The sequence below is a fragment of the Gobius niger genome (assembly GCF_951799975.1).
Source record: "Gobius niger genome assembly, chromosome: 15".
NCBI lineage: Eukaryota > Metazoa > Chordata > Actinopteri > Gobiiformes > Gobiidae > Gobius > Gobius niger.
This window is the reverse complement of record NC_136866.1, coordinates 25,738,723-25,757,159: the sequence shown is the minus strand read 5'-3', so window position 1 is coordinate 25,757,159 and position 18,437 is coordinate 25,738,723. Positions and strand designations below refer to the sequence as shown.

The 18,437-nt window shown below is 40.5% G+C and overlaps 1 protein-coding gene across 2 annotated transcripts in view; it reads right to left on the bottom strand.

The window, feature by feature from the left end:
* Positions 1 to 241: 241 nt before the first annotated feature.
* The window catches only part of ppp2r5cb (protein phosphatase 2, regulatory subunit B', gamma b), a 33,900-nt gene continuing 15,704 nt past the window's right edge, over positions 242 to 18,437 (bottom strand). For both annotated transcript variants that reach the window (XM_079572743.1, XM_079572744.1), the window contains 13 exons: positions 16,928 to 17,127; positions 10,785 to 10,895; positions 10,604 to 10,696; positions 8,275 to 8,405; positions 8,119 to 8,178; positions 7,147 to 7,255; positions 6,931 to 6,984; positions 6,685 to 6,855; positions 5,485 to 5,612; positions 2,980 to 3,081; positions 2,824 to 2,896; positions 1,794 to 1,910; positions 242 to 673 (listed from right to left, as the gene is read on the bottom strand). In XM_079572743.1, coding sequence (XP_079428869.1) covers positions 542 to 673; positions 1,794 to 1,910; positions 2,824 to 2,896; positions 2,980 to 3,081; positions 5,485 to 5,612; positions 6,685 to 6,855; positions 6,931 to 6,984; positions 7,147 to 7,255; positions 8,119 to 8,178; positions 8,275 to 8,405; positions 10,604 to 10,696; positions 10,785 to 10,895; positions 16,928 to 17,127 — 1,481 coding nt within the window. In that variant the 3' untranslated portion in view covers positions 242 to 541. The remainder of the gene's footprint in view (positions 674 to 1,793; positions 1,911 to 2,823; positions 2,897 to 2,979; positions 3,082 to 5,484; positions 5,613 to 6,684; positions 6,856 to 6,930; positions 6,985 to 7,146; positions 7,256 to 8,118; positions 8,179 to 8,274; positions 8,406 to 10,603; positions 10,697 to 10,784; positions 10,896 to 16,927; positions 17,128 to 18,437) is intronic.

The window sequence follows — 18,437 nt, the reverse complement described above, 5'->3', positions numbered from 1 at the left end:
TTGTTTTGTTGATATATTAGTTACAAAGGGGATTTGGATAATACAAAAAAACCTTAAAAATACAGTCCAAGATTGTAAAGTTTGGAGCTTATGAGCTATGGAGATGTTGCTGTAACACGTATCAGGCAGGTTAAGTTCTGTAAATGAAAAGATTGTAAAGGGAGAGTCTGGTCTGTTTTTTTTTTTACTGTGACGTTAAAACTTCGCTTCGCAAAAAAAGTCGCTTGTAACGACCATTTTTTTTGGTAAACTGGACATTGGACACAAATAAAAAAAGTCAAATGAATAAAATTTATTAAAATAATATCTCAAAATGAAGTGCAGCTCTATTGGCTGTATACACGATGTGCTTGGGTCAAACCTACTGTTCCAACATGGCCGCCGCACTAGCTCTCATTTCAGTGAGTTAAAGTCCACTCTAGAGTTCTATTCGTCTCTGTGGGACACTGGACGTTTACGCTGGAGGGCGGGGCCGGTCGTTCCCCCGGTGGTGGAGCTGCTGGTCGGTCGGTGGTCTCTATAGTTTCATATATCTCTATGTTTAGTGTCCGTCGTGCGTTAGCATCTCCTCCGCCCGCCGGTGCAGCTCCAGCGCCGTTACCGTGGAGATGTCTTTGGGAAGTTCGGATTTCCTCCGCATCAATGGCCGCTCCTTACGATGGTCTTTCGTGGGCTGCACACAAAGATGCTTTTTGTAAGAGGCATACGTTAAGGATTAGTACAAACAAGACACAACAGCCCCCAAAATAAAAATGTACAGTCACATTTCTTTAAGTATTTATCTACAAAAAAAGTTCAGAGTCTGACTGTTACAATCAAACATATTATTATTTAATGCTACAGGCGCAGAAACAGGAAAGAGAATTGGACAAAACGGGCAATAAAATATGGGCAATTTTTAGACCAGAATTTGCACTTATTTAGTAAAAATTGTTGAGCAATGTCATCATTTACCAATTAATTGAATGCGTTATAATCTCTTAACCTACGCCCGAACACATTCTCTCCAATTTGACATTACCCAAATCTAGAAGCTTCTTGGAAAAAGCAGCAAAATAACATCGAAACAAGGATGAAAATGCAACAAAAAAAAAGTGACAAGGAGGCAACAAAAAAGTGATTTGGTAAAGCCGAACTGGAGACGCCCTGTGGAAACCCTAGTTTTGGTCTTAATTTCAGCAGTGTATTTAAATGCTTCTTAAAGTGACTATACAGAGTTTAAAAATGTTAAAACTAAGTATTTTCCTCCCCCTACATGTTCCAGCCATGTCCTAATGTGTCGGATGAGCTCAGTCCTGTTCACCACAACTGCCTCTAAAATCCTGCACTGTCACTATAAAAGGTGTGAATTCGGTCCGAAGCACGAGCTTAATATAGAAGCTGCAGTTACACGTATGACCTGAGGTGGCAGTAGTGAGTACAAAATGGCTAACTTGCATCTAGCCCCTTTAACTCTAATTTCTTGGGAAAATCCAGGTTTTTTCATATAAATGAAATTATTTTGCTACTGGTCGGATAACGGGGAGTCTTTGTGTCTTTTTGTTCATTTTATTGTTTTATAAATATGTAAATGAACTGTACTTATATAGCACTTTTCTACCTTAATCAGGCCCCGCCCTCCAGCGTAAAAGCTCTACAGTAAGGAACTGGTCACCTATTCACTCTCTCATTCATACACCAGTGCACGCAGACAGAATTTGCTCTTGATTGTATTAGTTATTATTTGTTAAGAATAAATTGCCAATGCAATATTATTTGCAATTAAAAAAAAATCCACGGTTGACATGTCTCACCTGTATGGCCTCCTCTTGTACCGTTTTCTTCAAGAGGTTGACGTCGTCTATCACTGGGCCGTCTGTGTCCATATCCATCAGACCGTCTGATCCCGCCGGGTCTAAATATGTCAGAAACTACAGAGAGATTCACAGCATGAACTCAAGGGAAATTTAATTAGCTTCTGTGCAAAAGAATCCTCTCGCTTAATTCCCTGGTTTTATTTGAATGATTATAATCTCTTGGATTTATATAGCACTTTTCCCGCCCACACGTTTGTAATTCTATTTTAGTGAGGACACTCATAACCCTGAACCCTAAGCCCCTAACCCTAATGTTAATCCTAAAACCAATTCTAACCCTAAAACCACATCTGACCCTCAAACAGTCTTTCAAATAAGTGAGGACCACCCAAATGTCCTCACTCTGATGGTTAAAAACTCAAACTGGTCCTCACAATGTCACAAGAACACACGCACACCCACACACAGAAAATATTGTAATTCTTTAACTTGTTTGTTATGAAAAGTGCTATATCACTAAAAACATGTATCAATAAATAGAAAAAATAAACCTTCATGATGGGTGTTTTTCTTGGTGAAAAATAACTTCTATCTCAGTCATTCCCAAAAATCTTGAGTGTCCCTAACAATCCAAATATCCCACCGGCCCTACTGTGAAAAACAATTCAAGCAATTTGAAAGTATTTGTCATGTTTTACAGCTTTATATGACATAGCAGCAGTGACAGTTGTTTAAATCCTGAAATATATGATTAAAATTAGCCTATTTCCTCTTGTAAGTCATTCATTTTATGGTATAACATTTGGTGTGTGTGTGTGTGTGTGGGGGGGGGGGGGGGGGGGGAGGGGGGCATGTGAAACCCTCTTGCCCTGGGCCCCAGCAAATGAAGCCCTGAACAACAGACATTATCACTGGGAAAGTAAAACTGAGCCTCTCGCCCGTTTCTAACCTGTTAGTTTGTCTTTCACGGCATCACAGCTATAAATACCGAGCATTAAAGGAAGAGAGAGTAAAATGTGGCATTTACCTGTGGATTCGACTTTGCTAAATTCTCTATTTTGAGCCAGGCGTCTTCCCTCTCTTTCCACTTGGCTTTCTCTCTGGCGCGCACAGAAAAAGACAAGCAAAGTCAGTGACATTTAAACACAGATTGCTTTTTTTTTCTTTCCGAGGCTTTACTTACTTGCTCTTCTCGGCTTTGAACTGTTGCGTGCAGTCGTCGAACAACTTCTGGTTCATCTCCATAAAGAGTTTGAGGGCGTTGTAGATGAGGCCGTGGATCGTCCTGAACACAATGACAAAGAATGTTTACGCTTTCAATGAGAGGCTTGATTTGAGGATCTGAGACGGAGGGCAGAGACCAGCACTTTTAAATAAATCATGCTGCCTTTGTTCATTTAAGCGAACAGAAGATGTTGCCTAGAAACATAAAAGCTCTTTTTTCTTTCATGGACACGCTCGATCGGACACTGAAGAGCACTCGATTCTAGGAAACGCTTTTTACCCACTGAAGCGCTGAGTATTTTAAACAGCTCACTTGGGTCTTCACTTTCACAGTTCTCAACGGTCTTATGCCTTGATGTATATATTGAGAAATTGACTCTGTGCACAACTTCAAATCCAAACATCGCTGCCCAAGAAGTGACTTTCTGTTTCGATCCAGCACGACAAAATAAAAGCACACAGCTCGTCTCATTGATTAGTTCAGCAGGTACTTGCAACATTACAAGAATATAATAAAAATGTTAAGAGTTGGGCAGAAAGAAAGTTGAACTAATGAATAAGATGGTGCTTTTATTTTGGTGTGCTGGATGGAAACAGGAAGTCACTTCTTGGGCGAGGTTGTTATGATTTAAAGTTATGCACAGTAGGGCTGAAACAACGAATAAATTAATCGACAATTAATCGATAACTAAAATAGTTGTCAACTATTTCAGTAATCGATTAATTGTTTTCTAGTAAACACAGACTAAAGTAGAGCAAAAAAGACATGAAAATTATGTTTTTTGGATGAAAACCTACTTTATTTTTAAAGTGAGGGTCTGCAGTGTTTTGTACATTGTAAATTTCATAAATATCTGTCTTTGTCTCGTCCAATCAGAAAGCAGAATTAGCACAAATAGCCTTGTACAAACGTTTACTTTAAGTTTACTCCATCAACATGTCCTCAAGCGGCGTCACTTTAGCTCTATGTGATAAAAAAATGGAAAAAATACAATTTCCATGCACCTTCCACAGCCAAGCGATTAATCTATTAATCGTAAAAATAATCCGTAGATTAATCGTTTACCAAAATAATCGTTAGTTGCAGCCCTGATGCACAGAGTCAATTGACTATTTACACAAGTCATTTTTTATGATGGCCATTTTTAGCCGTTGATTTGTAGCCATTTAAAATGGCTGATATCGCTCTACACTGTATCATGAAGCCAGCGGTCACACTAACCAAAGATTCTGTCAATTACAGAATATTTTTAAATGTAAGAAATTTTGAAGGCCGTCCCCAATTGAAAATTAAGAAGCAAATTAAACACAGCTCTGCAACTTGCAGCAATTGCAACTTGACTGCCACTGGACCGGAGCAGCCAATACACACAAATAGAATCACGAAAAATAAGCTAACAGGCTAACGGGTAAAGCTAACTGCGGGCTAGCGTCACTAAAACAGCATTTACAGCCAAGTTTGAGTGAAAAAAATGATTTCCATTGTGTAATTGGATGCACAATATCCCTCTGTCCCTTTGTCTTTTCTGTCAGCGTAGTATTGACAATTAATGAGTAAAAAACTGCAATATGCTACAACACCTGCAGTTGTGCTGAAGGCCTCTAGGGGCAAGAGTTACTTAGTACTGCTTGAAACACCAAGTTGAGAACAATAAGCTCCAATTTGCATTTGTCTTAGTGAAATATGAGACTTCATATTGATGAGCAGATGATCCTGTGAATTAGTCGTCCTCCTTTGATACTTTTACGGACGAGTTTAAACAAACTTCTGTTGCAAAATTCATGTTCAATGATTCTGTTCAGAAACCATGTTTAGTTTAGCTCCATCTCTCGAGTTTCCAAACATAAATAATAGGCATCTCTCTTTAAACACCTACAAAAATGCACATGAGAGATTAATTAATGACGGATAAAAATAGCTCATGACGGAGTTTTATGACCCTGAAGTAAACAGACATTATGGCTGGTGAAACGGTTTATTCAGCTAGTTTTTTCTCCAGTCTGGTTTGAATTATATCTGCTGTGTAAATATCGTACTTTTTTCCTCGGGATGGCATTAGTCACATGATTCTGTTCGCATGAGTCGTCTCCATTTTAAATGTGACACATATGTGCGATGCCAAATCAACCCTGATGAAACACGTTTACAGTAAATCCTCCTCTAAATGCAGAGAGCGCCTCAGGGTCTCTTTGCCTTTCGTGAGTTTTTGCCTTTCAAGACGAAGAATTTGAATCTTATTTGGGGGTTTTCAGGAAAATGAAGGAGCTAAACATAAAAATATAATAAGATCCTTCCTTCCAATTCTTCCTTCTTTGGCGGTAACGGGCTTTCTGAAAAGACTAACAGGCACGAGTGAGCGCTTCAGTGGGTCCTAATTGTAACTCTTCATGAACAGGGCAAAACCATATGAGGATTACAGAAAGAGAGACTTGCAGAGTTTCAAATCAAGTGGCAAAGACTGACTTGTTCCAGTGGGTCTTGGAGTTGCGGTAGAGCGCGGGGAACATGATGGGTAAGATCTTGGCCGCGTTGTCGCTGATGAGGCTCATGATGTACTCGTTGTTCCAGTAGTACAGCGCCCGCTCCGCCACCTGGGGGCGCCACAAACACACGGGAAGTCATATCAGAGCTGGAGGGGATTTTAGAAGCGCTTCCAACAAGTATCAACACAATACAACACTTAAAACTACAGATAGTGCCGTACAGGCAGCAGCAACAAACGGGAATTTTGTTGTGAAACGTGCTCATAAACCAGTTCCTGTGAAGAGGCTGCGAATGTGTTAGGAAAATTAGGAATGAGTTTAAACACAACTAACTAGGGATGCACCGATACCACTTTTTCTACAACTTATAGACTACACTTTTAAGAGAAGTTACATCAGAATTCAACATATGGCTTTTTTTTTTCATTCAATATTATTTTTGAATTTTTATTGCATTGTCCATTATAGACAGAACATCTCATGCCCAAAAGCTCCTCAATCCCTGTGCTTTTTTCATTTATGTATTTTTATTTAACAATAGTATTGAGATTGTCACTTATTACTGCAGCTAAATGGTCTCTTCTCTCCTTTAATTACAGCTCTGTGTAGATTTTCTCGTGTGTTTATAGTCTTAGCGATTAGCTACAGCCTTTTGACTGTTTTGCTGCAGCTCATTTTCGCTCAATATGGACATGCAGGATCTCTTTCATTTGGATTTTATGAGGACTTTTTAGTCACTGGGTTAGTTGTTCAGATGAATAAGCCCCTGGGCATAAAACGGCGTAAGAATCACCAGAACTGTTAGCCACGAGCTAGCCGCGAGTTAGTAAAATTAGTCTGTATCTTGTAAACACTGCAGCACTAGCTCTGGTTAAATCCAGCACAGACTCTGATTTAGAGAGCGCAGTCTGTAATGAAGTCAGCTCTATGTGGAATATTGTATTCCCACTGAAGAACTCTCCAGTTTGTTGCTATTTTCCCTCCTCAGCTGAGAGCTGCGTCCTGTAGCACACACATCAAGCGGTATCTGTTTCTGGTATCAGGTAAGTCTTGAAAGTAGCCACAGCTAAATGACAAAAGTGAGGCCATCGATCAACCAAACCAGTCTGACCTCCACCAATCACTCAAATCAAACATCACATCCATATCGACCACCTCCTCCTCCTCCTTCTCCTCGTACCTGGAAGTGTGGGCTGGAGACACACTTTGCGAGCTGCCTGAAGAGCGGCTCCTGGACTTTGACGAACTCCGAGGGCTCGATGACGTCCAAAATCTCCTCTAGCTCATTGAGGAACATCACCTCTTTGGGGCTGTGCGTCTTCGGCCAGTACTTCAGCAGAGCCATCACCACCTGCGTCCGACGAGAGAACATTTCAGAGGGCGGGCAAAAGAAATGAAGTCATGTCACGTGGAGCGAGAGTCTTACTGGTTCGGTGAGTGTGCTGTCCTTTTCTAGGAATTGTACCACACAGTAAGCCAGCTACAGGGACAGAAACAGAACCACACGTTAGAATAGGGCTTATACAGGCAGCAGTAATGTGTTAATACTTCATGTGAACATATTATTTATTATCTGGATCCCTGAGCAGGTATTATGAATTCAAACTCTTCTATCTACATACCGGAACAGCTTGGCCCTTACCTGTGGGTGATAGACGCTAAGAGACTTGACTTTGTGCAGCGGTAGAAGGACTTTCAGCAGGAATATTTTGTGCTCCTCTTTGAGCGGCAACGCAAACCCATTTATTATGCTGCAAGGCAATGAGAGGTTACATTAGAGACCTATCGGGGGGTGAGAAATATATTCAGAAATCAAGGTTCAGTTCGCAGTGTGCATTTTAAACATGTCCAGGAGCATTCGAATCTGAGAGACGAGTGAGAGGTGGACTGCTGAAGTAATACGAGATATTTTTGCATTTCAGTCCCTAAAGCAGGGATAGGCAACGTCAGGCCAAATCCGGCCCTCCAAAAGGAACCGCTGGTCCCCCAAGATGATTTTGAGAATATTTTTTATGCAAGAATTCGTGTCAGTATTTTAAAAAAAATCCTGGCAGAGCACCCCACTTATATATATAATGTAAAACATGATTCTCAACTTGTGGATCGGGACCAGAAAGTGGATTACGGAACCATTTTCTGTGGGTCGCAAGTCTATAGGAAATTTTCAAATTTTCCAGAATCGGCCATTGGCTCCATCACGACTGCCCTGCTTCTACATCAAAATCAAACTTTTCTTTACATTGCACAGCAGTTTTAACCAAAGAGACTCTTGGGAATTAGAAAAAACTTACATTGCCGTTTTAAACAGTTGCATCACATAAAAACTCTGATACAACTGAATGAGGTGGAACAGACCGGATGACGAGTGTCTGTTTACTCATTAACATTGAGCTTCAGCTCCGGTTCAACAGCAGTGACTCCTAAGGTTCGCGCAGCAAAGAAAATACCTCACTCAAACGCAAAATAAGGCTTCGATAGCAGAGAAATGAGACTCGGACAGACGCCAGAAGGTAAAGTCCGGCAGTCTGAATGACTTAACCTTGCGAAGAAGCTGGACACTCCTTCCTTGGAATAATGCACACCACTAAGAAGCACCGCAGGAAAACCTTCTCACCTTCCTAAAATTTCCAGTAACTCCGCTATGCCGTTATGATGCTCCGTTTCATAAATGAACCTGCGTGAAAAAAAGCAGTTACAAACATCGTACCAGTGAAGAAACTCGTTTTATCAAATAAGGGCAGTAATGGAATGAAATAAATGGATCTCTCACCTATAAAAAATGTTATTTATATGTTTCCTAATGTACGCTCGAAGGCCCAGGAACTTGCCGTAGATTCGATGCAGAGTGGTCTTTAAAAAATCCCTTTCCCGCGGGTCTTCACTGTCAAATAAATCTAAAAGCTACGAAGAGAAGACAAGCCACAGGTTACGACAATAATTACATCGATACATGCAAGATATACTTTGTCATTTTAGCTGGACTCGGCGATGAGATGTGATTTAGTGATATGAATTTTTGAGGAAAATGTAGTTTGTGAGGTTTAAGAAATGTTAAAGGTGCATTATGGAACTTTTATTATTGCGTATTTGACCTTTTAGTTCCATAATGCACCTTGAAACCATGCTAGATTTGTTAACTACACCAATTCATACTACAATTTTATAAAAATAAAAAAAATAAAATTAAAAGCCAATATTTTATGCCTGTTATCTACCACTAGGGCTAAGAAACAGGGGTGCCCAAAGTGGGGCCCAATTACGTTGGCCCACCAGAGGGTGACCTATCTGGTTAATACTAACTCTCTCCCATTCATTCTCAATGTTAAATATGGATGCAGTACACTTTTCGGCCACCATCAAATTGGGGGCGCTGTTTCACTCCTTTTGCAAAGTTAAGAAAACACTGTTGTGGTGTCTTGGTGTTTATCAGCGTTGTAGCATCAACTTTCCCATTTTTCAAACTTTTATTGCAAAGGTAGTTGACATAAACAAATGTTCACGTTAAAAACTGACTTGAAAAGAATTGATGCTGAACTGACACTTTCAAAATAATCTAATGTGGCATTTTCTTTGAGTTAACAAATGAATGAGGTAAAGTTACTGTAGGTGCCGCAGATACAGGTGTTGTTTTTTACATTTCACACTATATTGTTACAATAATTGATTTTGTTCTATTAAAACTAGGCTTTTGTCGTCGTTAACATTTGCTTTAAAGGAATAGGCCACCGTTTTTATATACTAAGATATGTTCTTACCTCACTTTAGTCGAGTTAATATATCCCCGTCTGGTCATTGTCCGCGCGCTCTGTCACGCAAACGGAGCACATACGCAGCCTCTCCCATATGTGACATAGCTCCGAAAAAGCTCACGATAGAAGCTACCAAGCTCTTCCACGTGTTCCCTATTTAAATAAAGTTACGTGAAGTGTTTTCATGCGAAGTATATTTACACAGAAATGTAACGTGTCGATTTTATAAGCAAATAAAAAGGGGGACTATATTGTGAGGCGTAATGATACGAGGAGTAAAACGTCCGCGCAGTAACTCCTAAAGGTTATTGACGGAAGTGAGCGGGGGGAAGTCTTTAGGAGTTACTACGCGGACGCTGTGCTCCTCGTATCATTACGCCTCACAATATAGTCCCCCTTTTTATTTGCTTATAAAATCGACACGTTACATTTCTGTGTAAATATACTTCGCATGAAAACACTTCACGTAACTTTATTTAAATAGGGAACACGTGGAAGAGCTTGGTAGCTTCTATCGTGAGCTTTTTCGGAGCTATGTCACATATGGGAGAGGCTGCGTATGTGCTCCGTTTGCGTGACAGAGCGCGCGGACAATGACCAGACGGGGATATATTAACTCGACTAAAGTGAGGTAAGAACATATCTTAGTATATAAAAACGGTGGCCTATTCCTTTAACGTAGCATGTTACTTGCATAAATAGAATTAAATGCAAATGTATACCAAAAAAGAAAATAAATAACTATTATTATATGTAGTTATATGTGTTTCATGCTTGGCATTGCTGTGGTGTGCTTTGCCCCACGACCCACAGGCACTTTTTCATTTTGGCCCTCGGAGACAAAAACTTTGGGCACCCCTGCGTTAGAAAATACTACTAAAAAAAGTAGTAGATATTAAACAAAGAATTGGTACGGAAAGAAATCTTTAGATACTTAGTTGTTCCAGCTCAAACATATGATAAATAAAACGTGAAAAGATATAATGCTTTATGCATTTAATAAACACAATTTTCCGTATTATGTTCTCGATCAGTGGTTCTCAAATGGCGGGTCAGGACCCAAAAGTGGGTGGCGGAACCGTTTTCAGTGGGTATTTCTTTTAATATTTATGGACAAAGACAATATTTCACATTATGTTTTACAACGCTAAGTCATATTTGGGTCGCGTCCTGTCATCTCAGGGTGATTGTGGGTCACACATGTTGAGAACCACTGATTTAGATAACAAATAATGCAGTGTAGGTACAGAAAAGAGTACCACTATAATCATAAGCCAATCAGTAAACCTTAGTGAAGGGTGTTGTATTTACAGGAAATGTACAGTATGTTGTGTTATTCACCGTCCTTACCTGCATTACATACTTCTGATCAATATACTTTTTGGCTACGTTGGGTTGAAAGTCCGGCGACTCCAAGAACCTCAGAAAGAATTCATAAACAAGCTGTGGTGGGGAAAAGAAACAGAATAGGATTAACAAAAGATGAAATCACACGTGTATCGTTGAATAGTGAGTGTTTTTTTTTTTTTACCTGTAAATGTGGCCACGCGGCCTCCAGCGTCGGCTCGTCCTCCTCGGGGTCGAACTCCGCTCCCGTCGGGTTCAGCGACGGCGGCAGCGTCCTGAACATGTTCACCGCGAACTGAGGAGACAAATGAAGGACAACAATCACAAAACAGATGGAAACCAGGCGACTCACTCGAGAAGAGGTGCTTGTTTGTGCACTCTTCCTACCCGGAGGAGACATAATAGAATCATCCAAGCTCCTTTTTTAAGTTCTTTATTCATTGTACATGCGATGCCTTTTTTCTATTATTGTTTTAGCATTCATCTAGTTCTTTGGTTGCACATTCTTCACTTTTTGCACCCCATTGTCTGTTCCGAAGAGCTGCTGTAACAAGTTCTCCATTGTGAGAAAGAATAGAGTCTCCAGTAGCCATATATATTTAAACTTTTGTAAAATATTATACTTTTACAGGTTGCTGCAGTTAGTCTGGCCTTGGTATAGCAACACTATTTGGCTAAAGTGACAACCTCATACTGAATGAGGTTAATTTATCAATGGATTTTTGTTCCTTAATGGCACAGGTAGGGCTGAGTACTGTTAAAGTTCAGGTACTAAATAAAAGCATCTAAAGCGGGCATCGAAAAAAATATATCTTTGAGACCAAGTTTGCTCAACTGTTTGGTAGAGCACAATTTATTGAATCATGTGTTGTTTCTAATTCTTCCCATATTTACCATTCTCTACAAAGCGTGAAATACTCAAAATATCCAGTTTAGATTAGGGTTGGACTAGTTTGGACTGGTTTAGGCCTGGTTTGGACTGGTGTAGACTAGGTTCAGGCTGGTTTAGATCAAGTTTTGGACTGGTTTAGACCAGGTGTGGACTGGCTTAAAAAAACATTGATGTTTGTCCCCAAATAAATAGAAAATGGTGTGGTTCCCCGGCGCTACGGAACGGGACATTGTGCTGCTGCTGAGAAGGTGATTGGCTGTGAGGTCCCATCTCTCCAAGACCTGTTCACCTCCAGGACCCGGAGGCGTGTGGGTCGGATCACGGCTGACCCTTCTCAGCCTGGACACGGACTATTCACCCCTCCTCCTCCCACCCTTTATTTTAATATTCGTATGCATGCCCCCATAGCCTTATGATTTAAAGTTTTATATCTTATTTTTATCTTAATTCTATGGTTATATGTTTTATATTGCAAGTCTGCACCGAGAAAAACTCCTAGTTTGTGAACCTGTTCTCAAATAATGGCAATAAAAACTATTCTGATTCTGAAAAAAATGGTTGTAGGGGGTAATATTAAAGTGTTAAAGAAAGTGACTGTCGTTTTATTTAAAAGAAATAGTGTTTTATAGAACAAAGTAACATTACTGTTCTGTTTTATGGTTCTATCTGTACAGGTATCAGGATTAAAAACAGAGTCTCGTTTAAAGGGGCGAGATGCAAGTTGGCCATTTTATACTCACTACTGCCACCTCAGGCCATATGTGTAACTGCATCTTCTATATAAAGCTCGTGCATAACGGCACTTCAGACCCGAATAAACACCTTTTTACCACCCGCCTAAACCAAATGCATTCTTTGGCTATTATATAGGCCTGTGTGACGCCTCATTTGAAAGCTAAGACCCACAAAACTGATCTTTTTCTTCGCATTGTTGCTGTGTTGAGTCACCTTTTTGGGTTTTTTTTTATTGTTTTTTATTTTGTTTGTTTTATGTCACTTTTTGTTGAATTTTTGTCACATTTTGGTTGAGTTTTTGTCACATTTTGTTGAATTTTTGTCACATTTTGGTTGAGTTTTTTTGTCACATTTTGGTTGATTTTTTGTCACATTGTGTTGAATTTTGGTCACATTTTGTTGAATTTTTGTCACATTTTGGTTGAGTTTTTGTCACATTTTGGTTGATTTTTTGTCACATTGTGTTGAATTTTTGTCACATTTTGTTGAATTTTTGTCACTCTTTGGTTGAGTTTTTGTCACATTTTTGTTGCGTTTACATCCTTGTTTTCTTCTCATTTTTTGTGGCTCTTTTGGTGTTTTTTCCCAATATGCTTTTTGATTAGGGTAAAGCCAAACTGGAGAAAATGGGATCCGTTCAGGTGGGAGTTAAGATGTTAAGTGACAGTGCAGGATTTTAGAGGCAGTTGTGGTGAATATGTCCGGGCTCATTCTACACATTAGGACATTGTTGAAACAAGTAAGGGGAGGAAAAGACTTAATTTCAACATTTTTAAACTCGTATAGTCTCTTTAAGCACCAGTTTAGAAAAAAATTGAACTGTACCCAGGACTAGGCACCGGCTCATTAACTAGCAACACCAGCCAAAAATAAACCCTGTGACTTGGCAGAACCTTATCGAGACAATGCCTCAGTGGATGATCAAAGCTGATCAACACTATATATGTCAAGTGATGCTTTTCTTTTAGCAGTGCATTAAACCAACATGGCCTCACTTTGGTAAATTACATGCACTTGAGCGTCGCCGCCTTTGATGATAAAAGCGCTCGGCCTGATCAAAACGTGCTGGCCCTGAATGGGCCGGAGCGAGGGGCAGCAGGGCGAGACGGTATTTTCATGCTGATGGAGCCGCTCTGTTGTCGCGTTTTCTGCTGCACTGATCAAACGGAGGCGCAGGTTTACAGACTACAGGATGTGGCTACATTTGCACCTTGATCATCTGCCGTTTACCTTGGGTTTCTTCTCAGAGCGAGTGTTCGTCAAACATCAAACGCCGGAGTTGTTTGGCTTAAAGTTAATTTGAATCTCACATGAAGCAGACTTCCAATGAAATGAACAACATGAATATAAACATCGCAGAGGGGCCTAAAGGGCGCTGAAGAGAGATGAGGAAAAGGAAGATGGAACCAAGATGTCAAGTTTACTAATTTACAAAAAAGATCTAAAAACTAAGCTTACATTTAAAGAGACACTAGGGCTGGGCGATATATCGATATTTAAAGGGGGGGTATTATGCAAAATGGACTTTTTCAAGCTTGTTATTATGTCATTCCCTCATTAAAAACATGCCTGAAGTGTTGCCTTGGCACATTCACGTATTTTTGAGTAATCTGTAAAAACTCTGATGGCGGCCATTTTAGGGATAGCTTTTGCCTGAGTCCTCCTAGGAACGCCCCCACCTCCTGGAGACGCCTCCGAGCTTTCGTCACCAGCCGAGTAACCAACCACTGCTCCTCAGCAGAACCCCCTCCCCACTGATGCCACAGACAGCGTGTGGAGGGGGCGTGTCGGAAAGGGTCAGAGGTTCTTAAAGAGACAGAGGCCTATTTCAAGACATTCACTATAGCCATTTTGAGAGAGACATTTTATACAAGGCAGTTATTCTAATTTACTGCATTTACAGACCAACAGAAGGTTTCGTCATCATTGTAGTGTGCTATAGACTGGTGCTGTGTGATTGAAAAAAGCATAAAACCCCCTCTTTAAGAAGGAAGAGGATGGACTTTTGAGGAGCAGAGGCAGCAATGTCTTTAACGAGAAACAAGCCGCTTTGGAATTCACTTTATTCAGACCACGTGTAGTTTTCCTCCCGCTTACGTTTACTTTACTGCAGAATGGATCTATGCATCTGTAGCTTATCGATGACGTGTGTTGGATAAATGCGACCAGGCCGTTCAAACTGAAGTCGCATTGCAAAAGATTAGATACGTATCGGATTCAGGACCACATATCCAAGTGGCCTGGGTCGTGTCACTTCAGCCTGAGGTCTGAACATAGCCATAGTTTCCGATACAACACACGTATCACAACTAGGGATGCACAGACACCCCTTTTTCTAAAACCGATACGAGTACGAACACTTTGATTTAAGTACTTGCCGATACCGAATACCGATACGAGTACAAGGCATTACTTTTTGAAGTGATGAGATTATAGACCGACTTTTTCACAGCAGATTGGTTACTTCATTTCCTTGAGTACAGTAGGCTACACTTTTAAGAGGTTACATCAGAATTGAATTTTTTCATTCAATAATTATCTTAAAATTTTTATTGCACTGTCCATCATAGACAGAACATCTCATGTCCAAAAGCTCCTCAATGCTTGTGCTTTATTCATTTATCTATTTTTATTTAACTATAGTATTGAGATGTTACTTATTACTACAGCTATAGTGTGTCTTTTCTCCTTTACTTCAGCTCTGTGTGGATTTTCTCAAGTGTTTACAGTACCTTATCCAGTAGCCACAGCATTTTGATACTTTTGCTGCAGCTCATTTTCGCTCAATATAAACATGCTGTATCTCTTTCATTTGGATTTTCTGAGTACTTTTAGGTGGGCATAAAACGGTGTAAGAATCACCAGGACTGAGTTAGCGGCTAGTTAGCAACATTAGCCTGTATCTTGTAAACACTGCAGACTCCACGCTGCAGCACTAACAACATTTAGCTCCGGTTAAATCCAGCACAGACTCCGATTTAGGGAGTGTCGTCTGTAATAAAGTCAGCTCTATGTGGAATATTGTATTTCCACTAAAGAATTCTCCAGTTTGTTGCTATTATCTCTCCCCAGTGGAGCTGCTCCTGTAGGAGCGCCGGCCACAAGTGGTATCGGTTTCTGGTATCGGGACCTGATGAATGAGTATGAGTATGAGTACAAGCATGTGGTATCGGCCCCATCACTAATCACAACAAAGAAGTAATGAGATATACTGCAAAAGCCCTATTATGTACCAAACTAATCACAGCCTTTGCACTCTGTGGCCATTCAAACTGTAATTTCGATTTGATTGCGTTTCACTGTGCAGCCATATGTTCAAGAAGTCAACTGGACTGTGCTGAGAAAACTCCTGTATGACAAAAAAAACATTTCAGAGCTCTAGATTGCGATTGCGAGCACTTTCTTCAGTGTGTGAAGGAAACCGAGGCAGGAACGCTCCGTACAAAGTGCTGCAGCTCATCAGCGCTTTCCGCCTGGACTCACAGCCACTGCAGAGATGAAGAGTGAGAGGTGCTCGGGGCGTCTGCACAGGACTCTTTAAGACACGCTCCCGCTCACCCGGTTCCAAGTCGAGTCCGGACCCGCATGTCCCGGCAAGTCCCAATAAATTTGAATATCACCGTTTTTTTTTTTCTCTCACAGAGCGCTAACGTATCAGCTTAAACATGTGCCTATGCGGTTTAAATTGGGACATGCTCCGCTCGCAGACTGTAAAATGATACTAACCGGGTTTAAGACTCCGTGTTCCCAGCTGGGGTTTGTTATTGTGCGACAGGATATTTGTGTTTCATGCAAGAAATAAAAGAGGAAGTAAGTGAAGGTTGTCTGGTCACTCTCGGAAAGCAATGAAAGGAGACGCAGTTAGTTCATCAGTGGCTTCAGACCGTAATGCCTTTTGGAGAATAAAATGTTCACGCAAGAATAACACTGCACCTAGTTTTGAGCAACCAATTGGTAATAATGTAGGTCCAAATGAACATTGTCAGTGCTGGCAAGACTAGAATGATACCTCCTTTACTCCCCCTCAATAATATGGATGGGAAAATGATCAAAAATACATCGACAGTGAGTGAGTGGAAATGTAGTAAAGCGTAAAGTGATGAGTGGTTTCCAGGCTTTCCTTTTCACTTACGTGTTGCTGTAATTTTACAGATGAGAAACTTGCATGTTCACGAGAAGTGAAACATGTGGTTAGCTAAAGGTCATGAACAGGAGCTGAACAGAAGAGCACACCTCTCTGCTTCCAAGCAAAACATGAACATTTTAATTGTGATTATTAGTTTTTGGATCCTGAAGATCCAGTTTTAAGCATTAGCCACGATAAAGTGCACAGCAATGGCACATCTGTGGGGCCTAATTTAGAAACTACAGCAGGATAGCAGATTGGTGAGTTGACTTTGAATCCTGAATGAGACGATTTCCCTGAAAATACTGAATTCTCATCCGCAATAAGCTGCAACCACATTGAACAACTTTTCCCTGGCTTAGTCCTGGTAATTTAGGTCAGATAAGACTAGAACTAAACCAGGACCAAGCCAGAACTTTACCAGAGCACCAAGAGCAGGTTTAAAGGGGCTTGATACAGATACCTAAAAATCTATGGTATCTGTATAAAACAACTACATTAAAAACACTAACTATATAGTTGTTTGCAAGCTCCACGGATAAATTCTGAGCTCCATGTCTGTCTGCGTACTGACCATGTGCACCACCTCTGGGTAGATGGGCTCCGTGATGACATTCCTGTTGTGGGTGAGGTACTCCACCATCTCGCTGAGCGCCGCCCTCTTCACCTCCTTCCACTTGAGGTCGCTGAGGGGGTCCGACACGAAGTCGAAGAGCACGCAGCACTGACGCAGCTTCTGGATGAAGAGCTTCTCCTGCTCCACCGGCGGCACATCTGCGACACAGGAGACACGGGTTACAAGAAGTTTGAACCACGACAGCACGCACAGGTTATGTTAGTGACGAGAGCTAATAAGCATTCCTCCTGAAAATAATAGACAAATAATCAAGCAGGGCCCCTGTGTCGCTATTTTACGTTTGACAATGGGATAAGACAGTGACAGGGAGACTCAGAGGCCAGGGGCTGGTGAGGAGTTTGCCTGGAGCTCCCTCTGCAGGCAGCAGTAGGAATATCTTAGTTAAAAACAAGCTGACTTAAGTGCATATGACAGGTTTTAATCCTTTTGTACTGAAGACTTAGTTTTGTTTCAGTGAATCAGCAATTTTAAAGGTGCCCTATGCAACATTGTATACAGAAAATAAGTTGATATTAATGCATATTTAGTGATCCAGCAGATGCTTGGGTGGTTAGCATAGTGCCTTAATCTCCCATTACGAGGGCCTGTGGGACGCTCCACGATCAATAGTTAAGGTTTTCAGTAGGACTGAAAGAAAATGACGAAGATTTTGTATTTTTGATTCATTTCATATATTAATCTATTTCAATGGACAATGCACATTAATGAACAGACAACTAGTGCTGTAAATATGCCGGATTTAGCTCAGAGCTAATTTCCATCCGAAGTCCCATGGGGTAAAAACATACCACCAACACAGAACACACATTAGTACTACAAATCATGACATACAGTACACACATGACGTACAGCATGTACAACAAGACACCCCATCCTCCCTCCCCCCCTCACACACACAGACCTACTTTACGAAAAACTTGCTTTGGTTTTGAAAGAGTGTTTTATACATTATACATTTCATGAATGATCTGTCTGTATCCGTTTTATAGCCTACAGCTGTTAAAGCTTTGAACTTTGGATGTTCTTAGCCTTCAAATGAAGAATGACCTGTGTTCATGTGCAGCTTTGATCACGAGACGACCCGCTCTACCAACTGCGCCACTGAATATGATATATAATACCTTTTTTTTTTTTTAATAAATAGCATAGTGCACCTTTAATGAAGAAAAGCATTTACTACAAAAAAAATTAAGTTAATGGCATAGATAGAAAGTGCCATAGAATTCTGACTCACTAATTTCTCATTGATATGGCTGCAAGACAACTAAACCCTCATCTACAGTATATCACTTCCTGTCAGTGTCATATCAGGAAGTGCAATAATAAACATCACACAAAATGTCAATATAAGGAAAACTGGGAACAATCTTTTAGCAAGATCTTAAAGGTAATTGGGTTAACTATGTTTTAGCAAAAAAATGCGTCTTATGTGTCACACTTTCCAATC